The sequence below is a fragment of the Heterocephalus glaber genome, unplaced genomic scaffold (genome assembly GCF_053883595.1).
Source record: "Heterocephalus glaber isolate CG9 unplaced genomic scaffold, H.glaber_assembly_v1.0 deba00001737, whole genome shotgun sequence".
Taxonomy (NCBI): domain Eukaryota; kingdom Metazoa; phylum Chordata; class Mammalia; order Rodentia; family Bathyergidae; genus Heterocephalus; species Heterocephalus glaber.
The window spans coordinates 6,857,631-6,882,934 of record NW_028258445.1 but is presented as its reverse complement, the minus strand read 5'-3'; the positions used below and the strand labels follow the sequence as shown (position 1 = coordinate 6,882,934).

The following is a 25,304-nucleotide window of genomic DNA, read 5'->3' as shown; positions in this document are numbered from 1 at the left end:
ATGAAGACAGTTTTGTGGGTTCCATCTGACAAGGATTTAGTTTTTCTTCCTTGTGTTTTTTCTACATCCATTGATATGACTTTAAGATTTCCATTTTGAAATTTAAATTTTATAACATAATGGGTGACATTAATTATTCAGTAATTCAATTTACTTTTTTTTTTGGTACTGGGGATTGAACTCAGGACCTTGCACTTGCGAGGCAGGTGCTGGAACCGCTGAGGTAAATCCCCAGCCCAATTTACATATTGTTAAGTTATTTTCATTGTGATCTATAATCCTGGGTGAATATTTATTAGCATATGTAATTTCGTTTGAGTGATTTGCAGTATTATCTTGCTGTTTCTTTGGTTTTCTGAAGTGAAAATATTTAAATATTAAGTTGACCTCTTTGTTCTTTTCTACTGCATGTGTTCATTTTTTGAATTTCTTCAGAAGTATTCCCAAAAATTATAACAAGATGTTCATTTTCATTGTTTAAAAATTTGTGTTTAAAATTTTTTTCTATTTACATTTTTATTAACACACATTTTCAGTACATATGATTACATGCCTCATAGGGAGTAAGTACATGTACATAAATGATTTTAATCCTTTTGAAAATCCCCTTTCCCTCCCCTTTTTCTGCCCCCTCTTTATCTCTTGGTCCCTTTTCCATTTGCAAAAGGTCTTTCATATTATCAGTGAAATACTTAAATTTGATGAAGCCTTCCATTTGGCAGATGTCACATAAAAATGATTTAATCTCCGATTGTTAGTAACTTTCTAAGTATGCTGCTTCTGTTATTTTCTAGTTTCATTCCAACATAGTGTGAGAGCTCACTTCACATGATTTCCCTTCTTTGGATATGTTGAGGTTTTTGTTATTTCTCTGAACCTGGTCTATGTTGGTGAGTATTTCATATGGTTTCTGAGAAGACTGGTGTACTCTGTAGGTATTAGATGTAGTATTATGCAATATCCAGTGAGTCCACATGAGGAATGATATTTCTCATTTATACTCTTCAATGAGAGATTTCTTTTTTATTAGTAGTACATGTTGGCAGTACATGCAGTTTACAGTCATCTTAGGGAATGTGTACATGTTCATAATACAGCTTGTTTCTATTTTTAATCCCCTTTCCTCCTGCTTTCCTCTCTCCTCAAAATCCCCTTTCTTCATTTTCATTCTTGTTGATATTATTAACCTTATCTCTGGTTTATGGCATACAATGGTTACATTTATTGAGGTTATTAGGCTCCTGTACTTGGCTTAATTTTTTTTTTGGTACTCGGGATCAAACTCTGGACCTTGAGTTTGTGAGACAGGCAGTGGCACCAATGAGCTAAATCCCCAGCCTGGCTTAACTTTATTCTACTCACTCCTCTCCCTTCCCTAATTCTCGTTCTTCTGCCCTTTTCCATTAGCCCAAGATCTATGTCCTTGTTTCTTTCCATCTGTCCATTATTATGCTCTTTGTATAGTAAGTTCTGAACTTACAAACAAGTCCTGTTCCCAGAAAGTGTTCATAAGTCAAATTCATTTGTAAGTTTGACAAATCGAGTCTCACACACCTTTGACACAAGTGTATAATGTGTATTGCTTTGCCCTTCCTACCAGTCCCTTCCACATCACCACTACTTTTCCTCTTGCTTCTGGACACCCTGGAAGCACTGTACTGCTGTACACTATCACACTGTATAGTAAGCACAGGGCAGCACAACTGTGACAATGCCTAGCAGACACATGAGGTACTTCTGTGTTTTGCTCACATCTATACATGTTAATAATGTGAGGTCTGTTCATACCTGTGAAAGTTTACAACTCAAATGTTTGTAAGTCGTGGACTTATTGTACTTTCCCTTACTCAAATGGGAAACACTACACAGTGTTTAAGCTTGTATGTCCGATTTATTTCTCTCAACATTGTATTTCCCAGGTGCATCCATTTTCCTACAATTGTCTCAAATGTCTCCTCCTTTACAATTGAGTAGTATTTCATTATGCCACATATTCTTTATCAATTGTCTATTGATGGATATACAGGCTGCTTCCAGGATTTGGTTATTATGAACTGTGCTGCTATAAACATTGGAATGCTTGTGTCTCCATTGTATGATGTCTTAAACTCTGTGGGAAAGATACCCAGAAGGGGGAAGGCTGAGTCATATGGAATTTCAAAGTTTAGATCTTTAAGCAATTTCTATACTGATTTCTATACTATTTGTAATAGTTTGTAGAATCTACCAAAAATGTAAGAGTGTTCCTTTTTCACCACAGCCATACTAACATTTGTTTTGTGATTTCTTGATGATTGCCATTCTTTCTGGTCTAAGATGGAACCTAGTATTGTTTTAATATGCATTTCACTAATGACTAGGGGTGTTGAACATTTTTTCATGTTTGTTGGCCATTTGGATTTCTTCCTCTGAGAAATGTCACTTTCAATTGTGCATTTCCTGATTTATTATTTTTTAAGGTGGTCTGATATTTTTGGATTCTTTATATATTGTAAATATTAGTCCTCTTTCTGAGGAATGGCTTGCAAACACTTTTTCCCATGTTGCATTTGTCTCTTCTCCATACTTAATAATTCCTGTGCTGTGCTTAAGGTTTTTAATTTGATGTAATACCGTTTATTGATTCTTGCCATTATTTCTTGTTCAATGTTACTTCTGTTAAAAAGCTTTTCCTACATCTGTGTCTTCCAGGGTTTTATTTATTTTATCTTCCCATTGGTTTAATGTTTTGGCTTTAATATGTAGATCTTTGATCCATTTTGATTTTGAATTGCTACATAGTGAGTGATACAACTTCAGTTTCAATCTTTTGCAAACAGATAACCAGTTTCCTAGCAGCACTTGTTGAATAGGTTGTCTCTTCCAACATATGCTTTTGGTTCCTTTGTCAAAGATCAAGTAGTTGACCATGTCTGGGGTTGTTTCTTTTTTCCCCATTCTGTTCCACTGATCCATGTGACTGTTTTTGTTACAGTATTATACTACTTTTATCACTACTGCTTTGTAGTGTAGCTTAAAGTTAGGTATATTGATGCCTCCTGCTTTGCTCTTGTTGCTCATGATCCTTTTTACTATTCTTTTTTGGTACTGGGGATCGAACACAGGTCCTTGTGCTTGCACAGCAGCAGGCAGTGAAACCACTGAGCTAAATCCCCAGCCCTCCTTTTGCTATTCTGAATTTCTTTTAGATCTGTATGAATTTCAAGATTATTTTCTCTAGATCTGTAAAGTACTGTATGTTCTTGATGTTTTGGATGGCACTGGTTAATTCCGTATAACATTTTGCAAGAGTATCGCCATTGTTTTATTTTGGAATGTTTGAGACACAATCTTGCTACACAGCCCAGTCTGGCCTTGAAGTGAGTATTTACAATAGACTGGGCTGAAACACACAGAGCTCCACTTGACTTAGCCTCCTGAGTGCTGGAATTATGAGCATGTGCCACCATGCTTCACAGGTATATGATCATTTTCACAGTATTTGTTCTGCCTATGAAGAAGAAGGGCACATGTTTCTATTTTCTGATGTCCTTTAAAATCTCTTTTGACAGAGTACTGTAGTTTTCTTTGAGGAGATTTTTCACTTCCTTGGCTAGGATAATGTGTACAGTAGGTAGTTGATTTTTCTTGATGCTCTTGTGACTGGTTTTGTTTTCATAGTATCCTTTTCATCAAGTTCATAATGGAGTAGAAAAATGCTAATAATTTTTGAGTTGCTTTTGTGTCCTGCTACATTGCTGAAGTTGATTATTCTAAGAATATTTTTAGTGGAGTTCTTTGGGTCTTTTATGTAGAGAGAGTATCATGTTGTCAGCAAATAATGGTAGTTTGAGATCTTCATTTCTTATATACTGCATCCCTTTTATTTCTTTCTGTTGCCTGCTTGCTGTGGCTAATGTTTCAAGTACTAGGTTGAATATAAGTGGTGACAGTGGGCATTCTTGAATTGTTTACAATTGTAGAGGGAATGCTTTTAATTTTCTCCCATTTAATATGATGTAGGCTATTGGCTTGTCCTAAATAGCTTTTATCAAACTCAGGCATGGTTCTCCTATACCTGATTTCTTCAGAGTTTTATCATAAAAGGACATTTGGATTTTGTTGAATGCCTTTTTTTGCATCTATTGATAAGATCGTGTCATTTATGAGCTTGCTGCTTTTCATGTGATGTATTACATGTATTGGCGTGTGTATATTGAACCATCCTTGCATCTCTGGTATGCAACTTATTTGGTTATGATGTATAATCTTTTTGATGACATGTTGAATTCTATTCACTAATAGCTTTTTTTAGTTTTGCCTGTATGTTTATTAGAGAGATTGGCCTACAGTTTTCTTTTTCAGTTGGGACTTTATCAGATTTTGGAGTCAGAGTGATACTGGCTGGCTTCCATAAGTGAATGTGTGAGTATTCAATCCCTTTCCATTTCTTTGCAGAGCTTGAGGAGTACAGGAGATACAACATCCTTGTGGGTTTGTAGAATTCACCAGTGAACCCACTGGGTGCTGAGCTTCATATAGTTGGTGTGTTCTTTCTTACTGTCCCTTGTTTTATTGTTGTAATTTGGTTGTTATTCAGTTGCTCAGCATTTTTTGTCTTATTTGGTTAGCTTTGGTAATTTGTATGAATTGAGGAATCTGTCCATTTCTTTAAAATTTGTCAGTATATTGAAATATTTTTCAGAGTAGTTTCTTCTTGATTTCAATAGAATCTGTTGTGATTTCTCTTTTTCCACTTCTATTTGGATTGATGTGAGTCTTTTCTCTTGGTAAGTCTGGCTAAGAGGGCCAGGAATTTAGCTCAGTGGTTCCAGTGCCTGCCATGCAAGTGCAAGTTTCTGAGCTCGATCCCCAGTACCAAAGGAAAAACTAAATGGTCTGGCTAAGGCCTTATTTATTTTGTTTAGTCTAAAAACTAGTTCTTTAAGTTGTGATATTTTGTATATTTTTAGTCCTAATTTCATTGATTTCTGCTTTAATCATAATTTCCCTCCCTAATTTTGCTATTGGTCTGGATTGTTGTTTCTCAAGTATCTTAATATTTCTCATAAAGTTATGTATTTGAACTTGCTCTGTTTTCCTAATGTGAGCATGGATTGCAGGGAACTTCTCTCTCTGGACTGTTTCATAGTGGCCCAAAGTTTACAGTGATTTATACAAGCATTGACATTAACTTCTAGAAATGTTTATATTGTGCCTTGATTTTTTGTATGACCCATTGGTTGTTTAGGAGTGTGTGATTAATTTTCCAAGTTCTACTTTTTTCTGTGATTTCTTCTGTCATTGATTTCTATTTTCCTACACATGGGCTGATTTTGATTCTTTTATTTATTTGAGCAGGCTTTGTGGATTAGTGTGTGATCTCATTTGGAAGAAGTACCATGTGCTGTAGAAGACAATGTCTGCTCTGCTTTAGTGGCATTGTCAATATCTATTAAGTAATTTCATATGTCCAAGGGTGTGGTTCATCTCTGAAATTTCTTTATGATTGTGTATTTATTTGATGTTTTATGTTCAGCATTATGTTTTATGAAGACAAGTGCTCTAGTATTCAATAAATCAATATTTATAAACATTGTTCTTGTTGGATTGTTCAGTTAACTAGTATGTTATGACCTTTATCTCTATTAATCAGCTTTGGCTTGAAGTTCACATTGTTTGAAATTAAAATTGCTACCCCTGCTTGTTTTAGGGCAAGTAATACATGAAATACTATTTTGCATTCTTTTTAGTCTATACATATTGTTTTGCATTGAATGAGTTTTTGGGAATCTTTCTTTTTTGGTACTGGGGATCGAACTCAGGACCTCGTACTTGTGAGGCAGGTGGCAGAACCACTGAGCTAAATCTCAAGCCCCTATTGAATGAGTTTCTTTAAAATGCAACATACTGTTGGATTCTGCTTTTGTTGCAACTGCTAATCTGTGTCTTTTAATTGGAGACCTGAGGCCATTAATATTGAGAAATATTACTTAGATGTTGATTGATTACTGTCATTGCATTCTTTCTGTTGGTGACTCTTGTTTTTGTTTTCCTGGTATTTTTGTTGTTGTTTACAAGTTGACCTTGCTTGTTTTCATTTCATCTGGGCTTTTTAGCTATATAGACACTGGTCATTTTGGTCCTGTGAGTAGTTCCTTAAATAAACTGGTCACTACATGAGGAATTGTTTAGAGTATATACCTTATAATATTCAGAACAGAGAAATGCTCAAAGGAAACTCCAACTTGGTGACTTTGCTTTTATTTCCATAACTCTTGCATTCAGGACTGTAATGTATAACAGAACATAAAGCTACAGTACTGTACTATATAGCACAATCAACAAATCACAGTCCTTCATTAAAGAAGGTATACTATAGAAAATACACATTGAGGCTCCACCACCAAGATGTGCAGTACTGTACAATAAGAAAAAACCAGATCACACATAAGTCTGAGCAGTGGGTTTTAAGTCTTAACTGTGTGTCTCATAAGTCTGAACAGTCATTAAACAGGGAGCTTGTTAAATGTGTAATGTATTAGACATATTATCAAATTAGTTCAATGAAAATTATTTGTTTTTCTTAAGAGCACACACTCTCCAATAACCTTTAAAATATGATAGAGCAATGACCAGCAAATCACCACATTAGCTGGGTTCAGGCAGTATTGAACCCATACATGTCAGAAAAAGCAGTAATACAAAGTATTCAGAAAACCCAGGGTATCTTACATATAGCCATGATATAGAAAGTGCTTATCAATAATCATGATTGCAAAACAGATCCAATCCAGATATGATCTTTAGCAAATCAAAACACCTAATCCTATATTTCCTCACATGCCCTCTCCATGAATTGTTCAAATTACATTGATCACATGGTTGATACTGCTAGAAGCTGTATGTTAAAATGCAATTTGGCTTATTAATAATGGAGCTTTTGCAGGTCATTACAAGGAGCCAATGAAACTAAAATATTGCTAACAAGATATCATAAAACCATGAACTTGATTCTCTCTGTAAATCTCACTGCAAATGGCAAATATCCTTGACAGTGAAACTGGCATTAATAAAGCTACTGCCCTGTCCACCTCTGCAGTAAACATCTCAGAGGATAGAAAGACATAAAGAAGTAGAGGAGCTTTCTAGCTTGGCACATAAGGTAAAAATTAAACACATAAACCATCAGAGTACCAAGAATAGCAGTGATACTTAATTTTTCAATTGTTTCCTATGGTTTGGAAGTGTATGTATAACCTCTGAGAAAATATGTGCACCCATAAGTTATGAGACATTTCTACATACCAAAAAGTTTCAAAGGTAAAATCACTTCTACAAGTTTGTTTATATCTGAAAATTTAACTCTAATGAATCATCTTTATTATCCCCCAAGGAACTGTTGGAAGTAAATAACCCTTAGACATGAGCCCAATAAAGAGTGCACTGATAAATGTTTCTGGGCCTTTGTTACAGCTGTTCTGCTTATATTGTATGCAATCAATGGGTCTCATAAAACCATGCTCCAAATCACTGCCTTCTGCATCAAAACAGAGAAACCACATATTTTTGAGGGTTTTTTTTGGTCTCAATATCCAAAATGTATAAAGTAGCTTATTTGTCCCAAGTATTAGACATTATAGACATAATACACAGTTTGAAGATATTTGTCTTCTCATGAATACTGTGCTTATTTGCAAAATGTGCTTAGTGAATGTGCCTAAAGTACAATAAAGTATGTGCATTCTTCATTTAATGATGAGTCCTGTTCCTGTGATTAGGTCACTAAATGAATGGGATGCTAAAGGAGGAATTGTATACAGTATGTACTTTACAATATTCAGGACAAAGAAACGGTCAAAGGAAACTCCAACTTGGTGACTTTGCTTTTATTTGCATAACTCTTACATGCAGCACTGCAATATATAACAGAACCTAAAACTAGAGTACTGTACAGTTCAGTCAGCAAAAATTAGAGTACTGTATAAACAAAGTATACTGTACAGAAAAGGACATTGAAGCTCTATCAATATGTGCAGAACTGTACAAAAAAGAAAATGGGTCATAAGTCTGAGAGGAGGAAACAACATGCCTCGTTTGTAGTACAAACAGTCATTAAAACACATCGATCATTAAAGGAGGAATATGTGTATTGGCTTCAGTGTTTCTGTCTAGGTTATTCTTGAGTACTTTCTGAAGTGCTGATTTAGTGTTCATTTGTTTTGAGCTGGTCTTTTTCATGAAATGTCTTCATTTCTCCATCTATTTTGAAAGACTGTTGAGTAAGTTAAACTATGTTGGAAGTTACTCACCTTAGGGTTTAAATACATCATTCTAAGCTCTTTTGCCCTTTAAGTTTTGTGTTAAGAAGTCTGTTGTAATTCTAACTAGTTTACTAATTATAGGTGATGTTTTTTCCTGCTTTAAATTTTTGTTATTGTGGGTTTTGGATATCTGACAGTAGAATGAGGATATGCCTTGTGAACTTCTTTACTTATCATACATTTTTGGTGTTCTTTAAGCCTTGCTTCTATTTTTAACTCTTCTCATCCTTGGGGATTTTTCTACTATGATTTCTGTAAGCATTCCTAATTCCATCTATTTTGTCTTCTAGTGTTTTGGTAACTCCATTAGCCTTAAGTTGGTCTTTTAATTGTTGTTTATTAGCTGTTGGGTAGTCTTTTCCTCACTTTTATTGTGGTCTCTTTGAGTATGATTTGTCCTCCATTTACCATTTGTCCTCATTTTCCAATGACTATTCTCCCCAAACTCCCTGGGCTGGCCATATGAGCCAGGGTGCATCCCATCATCTTTCTTGGGCTGGGTACATAGATGAAGCCTGTGGCTAGGGGTATGACATTCAGTTGATTGGTTCATCCCCACATTTCCCATTCTCTTACACCTCAGAAATTTTTATATCTTTGTGACAGGTAAGCATTTCATGAGCTATAAGATAATATATCTTTCTTAATCTAATTTTATTGGTAGTATTATCTAATGAATACTGTAGTACTTTTCATTAGCATTTTCAATTACCATTCATGAATATTACTTTGTGTTTAATTACAACTTTATCTATGAAACTAACTTCAAGTTTCACAATGCTGTCTAAAATCAGGAGGAAGGGATCTATTTCTTAAATAATAATTTGCAAATAGATGTATTTTCAATATTATGTCAGAGAAAGTCATTAAATATTCATCTACCGCAGTTCTTTTTACCCCACATTTGACCTAGTAGGCTCTCCCCATGATCCGTGCTTTACAGATAGTGTAGAAATAAAACTGGGGCCAACCAGCAGGAGAACCAGTCTTCCTATTCTGCTCTTTCTTTAGCAGTGAATTCCCACCTAGAATCAAAATTCCTGTGTGGCAAGTGCATGTGGATGAAGAATAAGTGTTTGATGATCAAAAAATGAAGTAAACATTTGTGAGACTCAGCCTCATTTCAGCTTTTTATGAGTAGATCAGAGATATTTTTTGTTCTGAGTCTCATTCTTCTTCCTGGGAATATATTTCTGCTGATTTAGGAGGCAGTGACCTTTCAGGATGTGGCTGTGGACTTCACCATGGAGGAGTGGGCTTTGCTGGATCCATCCCAGAAGAAGCTCCACAGAGATGTGATGTGGGAAAACTTTACAAATGTGACTGCTATAGGTAAGGAAGATAGATTTATGCAATCAGGGAGCATTGGTTATTACCCTTCAGTGCCATTTTCTTTACTGGAATATGGAAGTATTTTTGATAAATCTTCCAGGCATGGTCACTTTGTACCATGAATCTAATTGGAAGATAATAATTTGTATGTAATGTAGTAACTCATCATTACATTTCTTTTTCTACACTTTAGGAGGAAACTGGGAAAACCAGCAGCAAATTGAAGATGAGTACCAAAACTTCAGGAAAACTCTAAGGTAATATGCACTAACAAGAATATTCCTCAAAGGTCAGAAATATTAAAACCAAGCAAACTACACAAATGAGACATGTTAAAAAAAATACAGAAAGCCAGACTTGGTGACATGTGCCTGTAATCCCAGCACTTAGGCAACTGAGGCAGGAGGATTGGTAGGAATTTGAGGCCAGCCTGTGCTACATAGTGAATTTGAGACTGGCCTGAACAATGTAGAAAGACTCAAGAAAACAAATAAAATGAGGCCACGTTCAAATTCCTATCATTGCACAAAATTTCTCCAGAGATGAATACATGTTTAGTATCTAGAATTTGGCAATTGAATATTTGAAATATGTCAATATTTGAAATGTAGGGAGTATTGAACTTATGCCACAAGTGGCATCTAGTGCAGACCAATACACATTATTTTTCATGCTCAAGATTATAAAAGTCTTACATGAAACTGTATGTAGGTATGGATGAAAATTATATATATGTAAATTTCTGAGAGTCAAGTGCAACATATCTAATTACATATGTCTATTTTCAAAAGACTGCTTTTTTAAAATCAGACAAATTGTGAAAGTAATGCCATATGTATTTCAATGTGATATATGCATTCAGTATTTGCAACATTGGTAACATTGAGGAATTATTCAAAATCTAAATCAATGCTCCTGGTTTGATAATATCTGTTTTCAAACAATCCTCAAAAGCATTTAGTCTATTTATGTTCCAAAATACAGTACTCAAAGACACTGTCTCATGTTGGTGCGAATGTCATTGTAGTTTAACATCTATGGAAATGTGTATAGGGGTTGCTCAAAAAAAAGTAAAAGTAGAACTTCTGTTTTATCCATCTATAATTCTACTGGGTGTATTCCCCCAAAGTTAAAATAATCATATTAAATGGATACATGCATATCCATGTTTTCAGCAGTAAAACTTACAAAGTGAAACAGTCTAGACAGCCATTCAAAGATGAGTAGAAAGGAACAATGGGATAACTTGGCCAGGATGGAGCATGCATGGAAGCTGAGGCACATTCATACTTAGCCTGAGCAACTTAGTGATTGATAAGAATTAACCTCATAATAAAAGATAAATAACTCTGAGAATGTAACTCAGTGCTAAAACCTTGGGTTCATTCTTCAGCATTCTTCAGAAAATAATGTGGTGTGTGTATATAATGGAATGGTATTCAGCCATAAAGGAGAATGAAATGATATCATTTGCCAAAAAAATATGGATGGATCTGGAGCATTAAAGAAAATAAACACAGAATATTCAATATCATGTGTTGTATTTTGTATGAAAATTGCAAGATATGAATTAAGTAAAATAAAGGAGAGATGTTAGAGAAAAGAGAGGCAGACATTTTGGAGAGGGTAAAGAGGTTCAGTGGAAGGGGGATGGGTAGGGTGATAGAAGAAAAAGGTGTGAAAAATAATCAGCATATGGTGTATATGTACCACTTGTTCAAAATGAAAATCAACAGTATGTAGTATTATAAACATATCAATTCCAAACTCCCAAATGATACTGTTTTGGTAAAAGCTGTTTCTAAGCCATCGTTCAGAATGTACAGTAAACACATGATCAAATATGCTTAGGGTGCATCAAAGCAGATCTCCTCCTGGTAAATATTACTATAAAGACATTTTAAAATGTGACTGGTTGTTTTGTTTTTTACTTTCTTTGACAGAAGTGCAGAGGTAGATAAATTCTGTCAATATAAGTTGGGGTATCAATGTGGAGAGATAGATTTTATGACTCCTGATACAAACATGCATGTGAACCTGCTTGGTATAAACCTGGGTGAAAGCCTTGCACGCAGAAAGCCTCTGATTGGTCATTCATCACCAACTGTGCCGATCATACATAACTCTGGACTCCAATCATATGAGCTCCATGGATTTGAGCAGAAGCTGTCTTTCAGACATGGGAAAACCTCCACTGACTTTCAGTCCTTTCAGAAACATGCAGAGACAAATCCTGAAGACATCTATGCATACAAACACAGTTGGAAACTCTTAAATAGTAAAACTTCACTTGGTAGTCATGAAAGAACTCACATTATGGGGAAACCCTATGTATGTAAGCAATGTGGGAAAGCTTTCAGGACACTCCAGGTGTGTAAAGGACATGAACGAACTCACACTGGGGAGAAACCCTTTGTATGTAAGCAATGTGGAAAAGCTTTCAGCACACGGAGTAATTGTCAAATGCATGAGAGGGCTCACTCTGGAGAGAAACCCTTTCTATGTAAGCAATGTGGGAAAGCTTTTAGGAGACGTGATAGTTGTCACGCACATGAAAAGACTCACACCGGGGAAAAACCTTTTGTATGTAAACAATGTGGGAAAGCTTTTGGGACACAGGGTACTTGTAAAACACATGAAAGGACTCACACTGGAGAAAGACCCTTTGTGTGTAAGCAATGTGGGAAAGCTTTCAGGACACTCCAGGTGTGTAAAGGACATGAACGAACTCACACTGGGGAGAAACCCTTTGTATGTAAGCAATGTGGAAAAGCTTTCAGCACACGGAGTAGTTGTCAAATACATGAGAGGGCTCACTCTGGAGAGAAACCCTTTCTATGTAAGCAATGTGGGAAAGCTTTTAGGAGACGTGATAGTTGTCACGCACATGAAAAGACTCACACAGGGGAAAAACCCTTTGTATGTAAACAATGTGGGAAAGCTTTTAGAACACAACGTAATTGTAAAACACATGAAAGGACTCACACTGGAGAAAGACCCTTTGTGTGTAAACAGTGTGGGAAAGCTTTTAGGAGACATGATAGTTGTCAATCACATGAAAGGACTCACACTGGGGAAAAACCCTTTGTATGTAAACAATGTGGGAAAGCTTTTGGGACACAGAGTAATTGTAAAACACATGAAAGGAGTCACACTGGAGTGAAACCCTATTTTTGTAAGCAATGTGGGAAAGCTTTCAGGACACTCAAGGAGTGTAAAGAACATGAACGAACTCACACTGGGGAGAAACCCTTTGTATGTAAGCAATGTGGGAAAGCTTTCAGGACACAGAGTGATTGTAAAAAACATGAAATGACACACACTGGGGAGAAACCATATGTATGCAAGCAATGTGAGAAAGCTTTCAGGAGACAGAGTCATTGTCAAAGACATGAAAGGACCCACACTGGGGAGAAACCCTATGTGTGCAAGCAATGTGGGAAAACTTTCACTAAACTGAGTCATTGTAAAACACATGAAAGGATTCACACTGGAGAGAAACCCTATGTGTGCAAGCAATGTGGGAAAACTTTCACTAAGCTGAGTAATTGTAAAACACATGAAAGGACTCACACTGGGGAGAAACCCTATGTATGTAAGGAATGTGGAAAAGCTTTCACTACACACAGTTATTGGCAAAGACATGAAAGGGCCCACACTGGGGAGAAACCCTATGTATGTAAGCAATGTGGAAAAGCTTTCATTACACGCAGTTATTGGCAAATACATGAAAGGGCCCACACAGGGGAGAAACCCTATGTATGCAAGCAATGTGGGAAAGCTTTCAAGAGACAGAGTCATTGTAAAATACATGAAAGGATTCACACTGGAGAGAAGCCCTATGCATGTAACCAGTGTGGGAAAGCTTTCAGGACACAAGGTCATTGTAAAATGCATAAAAGGACTCACACTGGGGAGAAACCCTATGTATGTAAGCAATGTGGGAAAGCTTTCAGCACACACAGGAATTGTGAAGGGCATGAAAGGAATCACAGTGTAGAAACAGTGTGTATGTAAACAATATAGAAAAGGCTTTCAGTTACTCTAGTAGTCATCAAAGACATATAAAAAGAGGTGAAATTCACTTTGAATATATGAAGTGACTTGCACTGATATCAAAGGACAGTGCAGAGAAACCCTTTCTTTGTATGCAGAAAAAAGCTTTCAGTACACAGGTATTACTATATATCTGAAAGAATTCATAGAAAAGGAATCTGAGCACATAAGAACAATGTTGGCAATGTTTTATTTTTCTCTGCATTCAAAGTCATGATATAGTCACATGAGAGGGGAATCGTATATATGCAATAAATATGTGAATCCTTCCATTTTTCCTATTACCCAGAAAATTATGAGAGAACTAACAGTGAAAAGAAAGCCTATGTAAATAATGTATGAAAAGATTATTTTCATAACATCAGAAAACATGCAGAAACTCAAAATGAGATTTACTATAAATACCAAAAGTGAAAAAGCTGAGAATCAGAGTGACATAGACAGAGAAGCATGTTAAGAATGAGATACACTGTTTCAAAGCACACTTGTGGAGACAATATTCTTCCAATATATCTGTGGATTAATGCACAGATGAGGTAGGAAAGTGCATAATGTCAGATTCAAAAAATCACTACCTTGCATGTCAGTTTTTAGCACATCACCTTTAAGGGACATTTTAGGTGCAAACCATCACCCTAGTTGTATGGGTAAAGTACAGTTTATTTGTGCAATGAAATTTTATTGGGTTTTGAAATACTTCTTTTGTGACAAAGTAGATTAACCAAGGTCATTACATGAAGTCTGCCACACATAGACCAATGAAAGCTTGATTATATTTGTTGTTAGCATATAAAATTTACAACTTCAAAGAAGCAGGGAATTGGGTGGGAAAGTCGAGAGATGTTAATGAGAATGAGAAACTACAGTGTTTCTTTGTAAAGTACAAAATGGCATGGGCCCCATAGTGACTACGGTTATGGATGCAGTGCCACATAGCATTACAATTTGCTAAAAGTTGTTTTTATTGTTTCCTCCATGTATGCTACCAGGAAGAATGTGATATTTTCACAATATAAATAGTAACAAATTGTACCGAATGCTTTCTATGTATGATTTTCTTTTCTTGTTTAATAAAATGAATACAATAAAATTTAGTCAAAATAGCATGACTATAGTTTCACAATATGTCCACAGAATCTCTCTTTTCTTCTATTTTTACAAAAGTAATTTAGTTAATATTGTGTTTCTAAAGTATTCAGTATTAGTTGGCCCCAAGTTTGTAGCATATAATTAAACAAAGTATTCAGTATTTTAATGAAATTTACACTTGATTTGTGGGAAATGTGAAATAGTTTTTTGAGCATATAATATGGAAACAGTTGACATTATCATGAGTTCATTTCATCCCATTTTGACAGAAAATTGTTACATATGTGTGCAGAAAACTTTCTGCATTTTTAAAGCATTTAAGCTTATTTGATTTAATTGACTAACATTCTGTTTTCAAGGTGTATCCATCTTCCTACAAATGTCTTGAATTTATTCTCCTTTATAGGGAAGTAATATTCCATCATGTATAGATACCGTATTTTCTTCAGTCATCCTTGGGTTACAATGGACCAATGAATATCTTTGTGTGCAAACTTCAGGTAAAACAGCAGAAGCAGTCCAGAAAGGCAGCTGGGCTTCTAACATACAGTTAATATTAGTGAAATATTCAGAACAATCCAGACCCTTTATTTACAACAGCTGTGTGGCACTTTCCCAGCCAAACTGTGATTCACAATGGAAGTCTCATATAGATGCACTCTATGAATGTATAATGCAGACACTCCAGTGAGTGCACCCAGACTGCATTCCCTGTATGTAGTTTATACATGAACACTGAGTTCTAGGTTGCTTGCAATTACAAATATCTCCAAGAGTCATACACTTCCATTCAGTTCTTTGGGATACAATGGACCAGTGAATATTTTAGTGTGCAAACTTCACTTAAAAGAGCAGAATCATATTAGTGAAACCTTCAGAACTCTCCAGGGCCTTTCTTTGCAGTAGAACTGCATGGTACTTTCTATGGCAAAATGCCATTTACAATAGAAGCCTTATGAGGTGCACTGTATAAATTTGTAATGGAGATGGCAGATACTCCAGTGAGTAGAGTCAAACTCCATTTCCTGTAGGTAGGTCATACACAAACACTCAAGCTTCTTGCAGTTACACACTGCATCATAGGTCAAACAAATCCTTTCACTTCTATGGGGCACAGTGGACCAGTGAATATCATAGTGTACACACTTCACTTAAAACTTCAGAACCATTCTTGAAAGTGATTTAGGATTCTAACATAGAGTTAATATGAGTGAAACCTTCACAACTGTCCTGGCACTTTGCATCAGAGCTGCACGTCACCTTCTAGGCCCAACTAACCTTCACAATAGAAGCCTCATATAGGTGCACTCATCAAATCTGTAATGTAGATAGGCTGACACTCCAGTGAGTACAGCCAGACTCCATTCCGTGTATGTAGCTTATGCCCAAACACTACGGGCTCTAGCTGCTTCCAGTTACAATCTGCACCATAGGTCATACATTTCCATTCACTTCTCTGGGGCACAATGAACCAATGAATATTTTGGTCATATAGGGCCCAGGAGAGAGAGGCTCCATATGCGGGTCAGGACAGAGTGTCCATGGGGTTCAGGACAGACTATCAACACATGGGACCCAGGACATTGACTGTCCACATGGAGCCATGAACAGTGACTCAGCACCTGGGGCCCAGGAGAATAACTCAACACAGGGCCCAGGACAGTGACTCCACATGGGGCTCAGAATAGTGACTCAACAGGCTGAGGATTTAGCTCAGTCATTTTGCCACATGATACGCAGGCACAAGGACATGAGTTCGATCTCTGGCACCAAAATAAAGGTTCAGCACACAGGGCCTAGGTCAGCTACTCATCACATGGGACTCAAGACAGAGACTCAATACATGGGGCTCAAGGAAGTGACTCAACACACCCTGTCCTGGATAAAGAACATGGGTCCAGGACAGAGTTTCAATATGTGGGACCCAAGACATTGACTCAACCCATGGGACCCAAGAGAGCAATTCAACATATGGGAGCAAGGACAGAGACAAAATATGAGGGCCATAATAGCAACTCTACACATGAGGCACAGGGCAGTGACTCAAGACAAGGAGTTCAGGACAGGGAATCAGCACATGTGGCTCAGGACAGACAGTCTCCACATGGAACACAGAACAGAGACTCAACACATGGGTGCAAGGATGGAGACAACACAGTGAACCCAGGACAATGACTCCACACAAGGGTCCAGAATGGAGACTTGGCACACAGGGCCGAGAACAGAGACTCAACTTATGGAGCCCAGGAAAGGGACTGAACACATGGAGCCCTGGACAGAGAGACTCAACACGTGGCCCAGAAAAGTGACTCAAAATATGGGTCTGAGGAGAGTGAATGTACACATGGGGCCCTCGATAGAATCTCTCCACATGCTGTCCAGGACAGAGATTCAACCCATATGCCCAGGTTAGCGAATCAACACATGAGGCTCAGAACAAAGTCAGCACATGGTATTGGAAGCTGCACAAACTTCCAATCACCTGGCCAAGGGTACAGCAGCAGGATAACAAAAGACCAGACAGGATCCCTGCTGCACAAATGGGGAGCCCAGGGCAGTCAGAGCTCTTCTCAGGCTAAAACACTGTACCCTGGATCTTTCTTGGAACCTACAGCTTCTTGAAGGGGTAATTAGCAGTGCAGGGAACAGTGGAGTGAAAAGCACTGATGCGAGCAGGGTCCTAGCCACAAGGGAACAAAACATTCCAGCAAGAACAACTCATACAATGAGAAATTTGGTTTTTCCTATAGATTTCTGCCTCCATAGCAGTTTTCTGTGTGAGTCATGCTGCCCTTACCTGCACTATTGTCTTGCCATCCAAGACATCACAACATCACAGATCATTGAGACCTCTGCTGTGACCAGTGGTGTGGGGAATTGTTCTGTTCCCACACAACAACTGCTGGCTCTTCAGGCAAGCCATTGTGGGCTAATAGGGAGACTCAGACTTTTAATATGAAAAGCCAGTTTATGAATTTGTAACTCAGGTTGGTCTCCATCAACATGAGGCCCAGGACAACAACTCAATTCACAGGGCCCAGTACAGAAACTCGACCAATGGGGCCCAGGTCATTACCTTAACAATTTGGGTCCAAGGCAGGAATTTAACACAATAGTGCCCAGGACAGTGACTCAACACATAGGGCCTACGACAGTGACTCAACACGAGGCCCAAGACATTGAACACATGGGATTCAGGACAGCAACTCCACCCATGGGTCTAGGACAGTCTCAACACGTGGGACTCGGGCCAGCAACTCTCCATGTGGGGCCCAGGACTGTGGCTCTCCACATAGAGCCCAGGACAGTGAGTCCACATGTTCAGGGGCCCTGGGTGCTAGCTCAACAGGGAGATCCCTCTGCCTCCAATCCTAGAGGAACCTGTGAGAGTCAAGGAAGGTATCTGCATTTTTGACCAGGAACACATGGGAACTTCATGAATTCCTGAGAAAGGGTTAAGAGTTCTGCTGTAGGGTCAGCATAGGAGGGAAAGGCTAGGCCTTGCCTGTCACACCCAAGTCCCCTGGGCAGGACTCTGTCACTCCCTTGACACTCCCTTCTAACCATGGAGATCACCAATCAGCCACAGCTGCCATGAGCAAAATTCCCAACATTCAAGGACAGAAAGAACATCTGATTTTCCCATAACCCAGCTTCTGGACAGTCATCCAAGTGTGGGTAGGATCAGCATTCAACAGGGACAAGGGCCAGGCAGGGTGGTGCACACCTGTAATCTCAGAACTCTGGGAAGCTGGGGCAAGAAGATGGCAAGGTCAAGCCTGCCCTGGGCAGCTCAGTGACTTAGCAAGACCCTGTCTCAAACTAAAAAGTGAAAAAGGGCTGTGGCTATAGCTCAGAGTGAAGGTCCTGGGTTCAGTCCCCAGCATGGCAAAAAAAAGTAGAAAGGAAAAAGAGAAAAATGGAAAGAGAAAATGGGGTGTGGCCATTTGCAACCACAGCCATGATCTCCCCTGTGCTGGCCCAGTTGTCATCCCTGTGTCCAGATCCAGGACAGCCCCTTCCTGTCCATGTGGGCCATGCTTGGTGCTGTGTCCTGTGAGGCGCTGTGAGTCTTTGCTGGTGGGGAGGCAGAGAAACAGCGATAAACATGCAGTTTGGCCATGTGGGGAAGGGAGCCTGCTTCAGCCTCCCTTGGCTCATGGTCCTGGTCCCGCAGAGTCTCTCAGTTCCAGTGAACTTGAGCAAAAGTCAAAAGACCCCAGACTCAAGACCTCATCTAGCCCTTTTCTGCCCAGACCAAGGCTGAGATCCAGGAATCACCTGTGCATAACCAGCCGAGGATGGTGGGCAGCCCTCTCAGGCCACAGCCTGGCACTGTGGCAGCCCATCTGGACTGTCTTCCCATGGCTGGGTGACAAACCCACCTGCATGGCCCCATCAGGTGGCCACCCCTTGGCTGCAGCTTCCCAGCTGCAGCCACCACACAACTCTCAGGAAATTTGCAGTAATTCCTTTTATTGACCATCTCTATTGATTTTGTTTATGGCAAAAATATACTGCAGACGCGTTAAGTGGCTCTCATGGGCAAATTGTCTTTTAATGAATTGCACCAACAGACAGGATTTTACTTTAATCCTGGCTGAGACTTAGACTTTATGTTAGGGGCTGAACGGTTGTGGGTGGACAGGGTGCGAGCTTAGAATCCAAGGTGACATGCAACCAGTGATGGAGATTTTCCTGGGAACAAGGGAATGTACCAAAGCCTGCCTGGATGCCGTGCCAGATAAGAATAGGTCCACAAGTCTCATTAGAAAGTAAGATATGGCACCCTAAAATCACATGTGATCCATCCTGTAACTTCACTAATAAAGTAGGCAACTTTGCCGTTTTTTCCAATTTTAATGTTTGCCAGTTGGTCTCCCATTCAGAACTGAAGCAAAATACAGGCATTCCTGTGGATGATTTCCCTGGAACCAAGCTCTGCTCTTCAGAGATGAGGCCCAGACTTGGACATGATCAATGAGTGTGCTGCTGCCTCCTCCATATGCTTTATTAGATGATTTTCTCAAAAGAAAGAAAAAGCTGTGTGTGTGCATGAGTGTGTATGTGTGTGCATATTTGTATGCATGCATGTGTATGTGCACATGTGTTTGTGGGTGTGTGTACTGCAAAGTGCCTGTATTGTGGCAGCGATATTCAGAAGCATGCTTGGCAGCTCCAAGCTCATAGGCCAAGCCGTAGCTGCCCACCAATTGCCAAACTCTATGAGGATATGCTCCCTTGTGCCAGCCTTGATGATACTCACAGGGTGCTTTGTTACCAGAAGCCAGGCTTTGGTAATTGTTATAGCGTAATGGGGAAAAGTTGCAGTCAAAAAGTGTTATCCCTCTTGGGAAAATGATCCTTTGCCAAATTTGAAAATTGTAATTCCAGTAGTTTGGCAGGAAAAAAATATATACATTTTTGACAGAATTATGGATGCAGGCAATGAATCTAGAGCATACTTGAGTTCTAGATTTTAAGAAACAATCTTTCAAGGCTGACCAGATGAGAAAGGGCACTTTCCTTACACAATCTATGGGAAAAGGAGTGGCCTTTCCAATTCTTACTGATCACAACCTCAGAGTCCTCTTAGTGCTGATTGAAGGGTGGGCTCATCTCCAGATTAGTGGAGCCCAGGCCACAGCTTAGATTACATGCACTGCACTCCAATTCCAGACCAGGCTCCTAGCTCCCAGCTTTGGTCCTGCTCTGCCTATTCCCATCAGAGATGCCTCAGGGTGTTCTGCCTCTTAGGCACAAGACAGCTGCCTGTAGCAATGAATGTTTCCATGTTTCTTATTCCCACCTGTCAGACTCAATGACATAGAACCAACTGGAGACCAATGTAATAGTTTATGCCTCACTTTATTACTGGCTGGGACCCAAGCCAAGTAGCAGACTCGAGCCCTGACTGGGGGGAGGCAAACAGGTTTTATACACTTTTGAGGCCAGTAGTTTCCAGGCCTCCCATTTGAGAAAACTGGCAAAACAAGCAAAATGTACAAAAGCAGAATGTCCTGTGGTTAGAACACTTTAAAGCCACAACTCAGTATAGTTTATTTTTTTAAGGGGAGGAGATTTTTAAACTTTATTGGGAGGGTTTACCTAAAGGACAGGCATATGGGTCAAGCAACAATATGGAGTCTGTCATGTTAACTAAGGTCCTTTATTTTCCACTGATTTTTGTAACCAAATCAAATCTTTGGTTTTTTGTTTCAGAACCTTTTAGATATTTTTAAAGCTTTATAATGTTGTGTCAACACCATTAGTTTAACCATATCAACCCTCGGTCAGACATATTTAGTTAGAGGATTTTATTGCAAGGTCCTTGGAGGAAAAGCAGAAGTAAGATAGGTAGAGGACCTGTTAAAGCAGAAATTGGGGTAGATAACCACGGGGACCAATCAAACAGATTTTGAAACCAATTTTGATCTTTTTGTTGAGTATATTTAGTCTTTAAGATTTTTTAGTTTAGTTTTGTTTTGTTTTGTTTTTTGCCATAGCTAGGGTATCTCTAATAACACCACACTGGTTAGCATAGAAGCAATAGGTTTTTTTCAGGGCTATACATAATCATCCTTGTTTTATAAACAGAAGGTCAAGTCCCCTTTGATTTTGTAAAACCATTTTAGCTAGGGAATCAACCTGTTTTTTTAACCTAGAGATCGAGTCCTCCAGGTGGCCCAAATCTCTAGTTACTTGGTGGCTTAGGGCTTTAAAATTTGCATCCTGAAGGATCAGGGAGGAGGTTCCCATAGCCGCTGACCCAGCTATTTTTAATCCCACCAGAATGGGCATTAAAATGAGGCCAGCTCATTTATTTTCATAGTGTTTAGTGGTTAATCTCAGATGTTTGTGGCCCCCTTTCCCATTATAATATAAGACTTGTGGAGCAGCATATACAGTAACACAAAACAAAGTGGCAGATTGAGCTAAGACCAATTTGGGAATGTACCTAGTTAAGGCCTTGGTGTAAGCAAACCAAGCATTTTTTGGAGCCTTGTAATAAATTTGGGAGTGTGAAGTGGGGTGACTATGATACCTATGATTACACAGATCTCTGTAAGGTGATGTGGCTAACCTGTAACCCGGTCCCATCAGGCACATTGTTTCGTTTTGTTTTGGTTTTTGATATCTCCCAGCATAAGCCAAGGGTGATTTTAGTCACAGCCTGTTGAGGAAGTCAAATTTAGATCAGCCATGAGTCTCAAGCCCAGATAATATGGGGTCTTGGGGTTGAGGCAGAGTCAACCATCTTTAGCCTTTTTGGGCCTGGATTTGTTGAGGATTGAATGGACATTTGCCAACATTTTTACTGTTGGGGTAGGGTTTTTGTGTGTGTGGTTTTACAGTAGTTGGTTACACAGCTGGGGAAGTGGTGGGTTTTGGTCTTTGAGTGGGCTTGGGTATGGGCTTTAGCTTTGTTACGGGGATAGGTAGGGCAAAGTCATTGTTGGGTCCCATAGGTGGCACCTTTTGGGGACAACTTGGCTAGGGTGCCTGGATTTCTGACCCGCAGGCACTGAGAGTAAGAAATGTCACGTGGCTCATTTGTTACACAGCCAGCAATACCTAACACATTGGTAACTGTGCTTTTGCTTCTGAGATAACACCAAAATCACTTGAGCTGGGATTCCAAAGCATATACTTTTTTCCACAATTTCTTTTGATAGCAATTAAATTAGGAAAGTAAGACACTGAAAAATAAAATGATTTTCTTCCAAAGTTGGCAGTCTAAAACAGTATCCTTGTTCACCCCTAATCCCATGAATGCACCAACCATCTTGTCCATGATGTGACCACTTTTCTGGCTTATCCACTTGAGCTACTCTACTGTTTGCTTAGGGGTCAAAGGTCGGTCATGTTTCCATGGTTAGGATTAAAGCCTTACAGATCTAGACCCTGTTGGCTCACAAATTATTCTGCCTCCATTTAGCAGCTAATCTTTAATAGGTTGATCCGTGCAACATCATCCATATTCAATAGTTCATGACCTTCACAAATGGCATCCTTGTGTGGCTCACCTTCACACATCTCAGAAGCTGCTGGCTGCTCTGTGTTGTCCTTTCTCATAGACCACCTCTCTTCTAGGCTCTGGCAACTTTAGGCAGAGAAACCATGATTCATTTGTATCTGAATCCCTGGCATCTGGCCCAGTGTTTGCCACCTTGCTGACATCAATAAATACCTTTGGAACCAAATTGTTGATTTGTTTCCACTGTCTTGAGAATCAATTAATTAATTAACTCAAAAAACATCTCCAAAGAACCTGAGCGACTGCTCTGGGCCAGGTTCCAGGGTTACAGAGATGAATCAGTCCCTGTTCCTGCAGCGTTCACTGTCCAATAGGAGAGAGGCAGATAGCTAAACACAAAGTCACAATTTAATATGGAAAGTGCTTAAGTAAAGGTATCACCAGAGACACGGGTCAAAGATAGTTATTACAGTCATGCACCACCGAAAAACATCTCAGCCAACCCCAAAGATTATGATAGAACTGGAACAGGAATGCTTAGCTGAAGAAGAGGCAAAAGAAATGGAAACTGCTGGGGAAAAGAAAGAGTCCCCCTCACCATGTAGTTCACAGGAAGTGTTCAGCAGAGGCTCTTGAAAACTCCAACAAGCTCCTTAAAATGTGTGGAAACATGGTCCCCATCCCTGAAAGGTTTCATTAACAGAGAAGAAAGTCCAAGTTACACTCTCTGCTTCCAAGTAAGTCTGTACCTCAAGAAAGAAACAAACCTGGCAAACCCAAGGACACTAGGGTGGTTAAACTCAGCTGTGTCCTTGTCCTTGGCTTGGGAGCCACCTGGAAGATTAGCAAAGCCACTTCTGGGTGTGTCTGGGTGGGTTATGAAGGCATGGCCTCTGTCCCTGTCTCCTTCCTCCCTGGCACTGCTCCTTTGCTCTGCTTCCCATGAACTAAGCATCTTTGCTGCACCATACCCTCCACCATGAGGTTTCTGCCTTGGAGCCAGCTAACCAGGGGCTGACCTCTCCTGAAACCATGAGGCAAATGTAAGCTCTCCCGTTTTAAGTTGTGGGCATCAGGTATTGTGTCCCAGCAACAGGAAAGTGACAATTGCAGTCATCGATCTGAACAGTGGCACCTGTGCAGGAGCCTCAGGCAGCCCCTGCAGGAGGATTCCAGAAGAGACACCACCATCATAGGAAGTGACAGATCTATGTCTGTCATTGCCCTGAAGCTTTCCAGTGGACAAGAGGTGGAAGCGGCAGACAGAGCTATTGATAAACTTGACCCTGGGTAGGACTAAGTTAGTGTGTGTATTTCTGTTAAGAGTGTTGAATAAAAAGTATTTTAAGTAAAAAATCATTCTTAAATTTAAAAAAGCTTACAGAATAGATATTTTAAAAGTGGGCTGGAAGTGTAGCCCTGTAGTACTGTGCATGCCTAGCATGTGCAAGGCCCTGGGTTCGATCCCCAGCACCCCAAAAATAAATGAAAATAAAGCAAATATTTTTATACAGCTATACAATGTATGTGTGCTATAAGCTAAGTGTTATTATAATAGACTCAAGTGTTTAAATAATTAAGTTTAAAATAAAATTAAGTTGCTACAGAGTAGGCTAAGTTTAATTCATTGTTGAAAAAGCACAGTGCTTTGTGTATAGAATGAGCATCCTATGAGTGGACAGCGTTTATAAAGCCAGAGTGGCGAGCAGTAATGCCCTTGGACCTCACATTCACTCCCTGACTCACTCAGAGAGACTCCGTCCTGGTGAGTGACTGTGCACTTGTACCTTTTGTCTTTTTTTATGTTATGGGTTTGCAGTGCATTCTCTACGTTCAGATGTGTTCAGAGTTATGCTTACTGTGGTGTTAGACTTGCCGATATCACCAGGAACAGCAAGATGCAGTACAGGTTTGTAGGTGTGCAGGTAGCCTGGCTGCACAGTTGGCTGTACTGTGTATGACCCGAAGCTATATTCTGTGGCATTCACACAGTAAAGCCACCTGGACCACATTTCTCTAATGTTTTCCTGTCATTTAAACAATATGATCATGTATCTAAGATAGTTAAGGTAAATTTGCTCAAGGAGATAAAGTCAAAGCTAGCAGAGAAGTGGCTGATGATGTGGGTCCTGGGTACAGTCAGATCCAGTCTGAAGTCCCAAGCCCCTAAGAACATGATTGCACTTACTTATCTATTGCTGTGTCAAAAGTCACCAAAAATGTGGTGCCTTAAAACAATGCCTGTTCATTATCTCACAGTGCCTGTGGCCCAGGAATCTGGACCTGGTGTCTGTCCCAGGCCTCTGGTGCCCACTGGGGCTGGGGCTCCTTGAAAGGCTCCCCAAGAAGGAGCCACTTGCAAGCTCTGTTTGTGGCTGTTGGCAAGACTTGGTTCTTTGGAGCTACTCACTGTGGTTCTGTTTCCAGCTGGTGTGTGATTGATGTCTGTCTTCAGTTGTTTGCCACATGGTCACCCAAACATGGCCACTTACCCCATCAAAACCAGCAAAGGAGAAAGTCTCCAATAAGATGGACATGAACAGTTT

General features: G+C 39.4%; 1 protein-coding gene across 2 annotated transcripts in view; it reads left to right on the top strand.

The window, feature by feature from the left end:
• The window catches only part of LOC110347540 (zinc finger protein 124-like), a 72,182-nt gene that overhangs the window by 36,479 nt on the left and 10,399 nt on the right, over positions 1 to 25,304 (top strand). The window contains exons 1-4 of one of the 2 annotated variants that reach the window (XM_087200290.1): positions 2,712 to 5,438; positions 9,509 to 9,635; positions 9,829 to 9,892; positions 11,579 to 14,835. In XM_087200290.1, the coding sequence (XP_087056416.1) occupies positions 9,548 to 9,635; positions 9,829 to 9,892; positions 11,579 to 13,652 (2,226 nt within the window). In that variant the 5' untranslated portion in view covers positions 2,712 to 5,438; positions 9,509 to 9,547 and the 3' untranslated portion in view covers positions 13,653 to 14,835. Of the gene's footprint in view, positions 1 to 2,711; positions 5,439 to 9,508; positions 9,636 to 9,828; positions 9,893 to 11,578; positions 14,836 to 25,304 lie in introns of those variants that run through there. The other variant, XM_087200291.1, reaches the window with a different exon arrangement.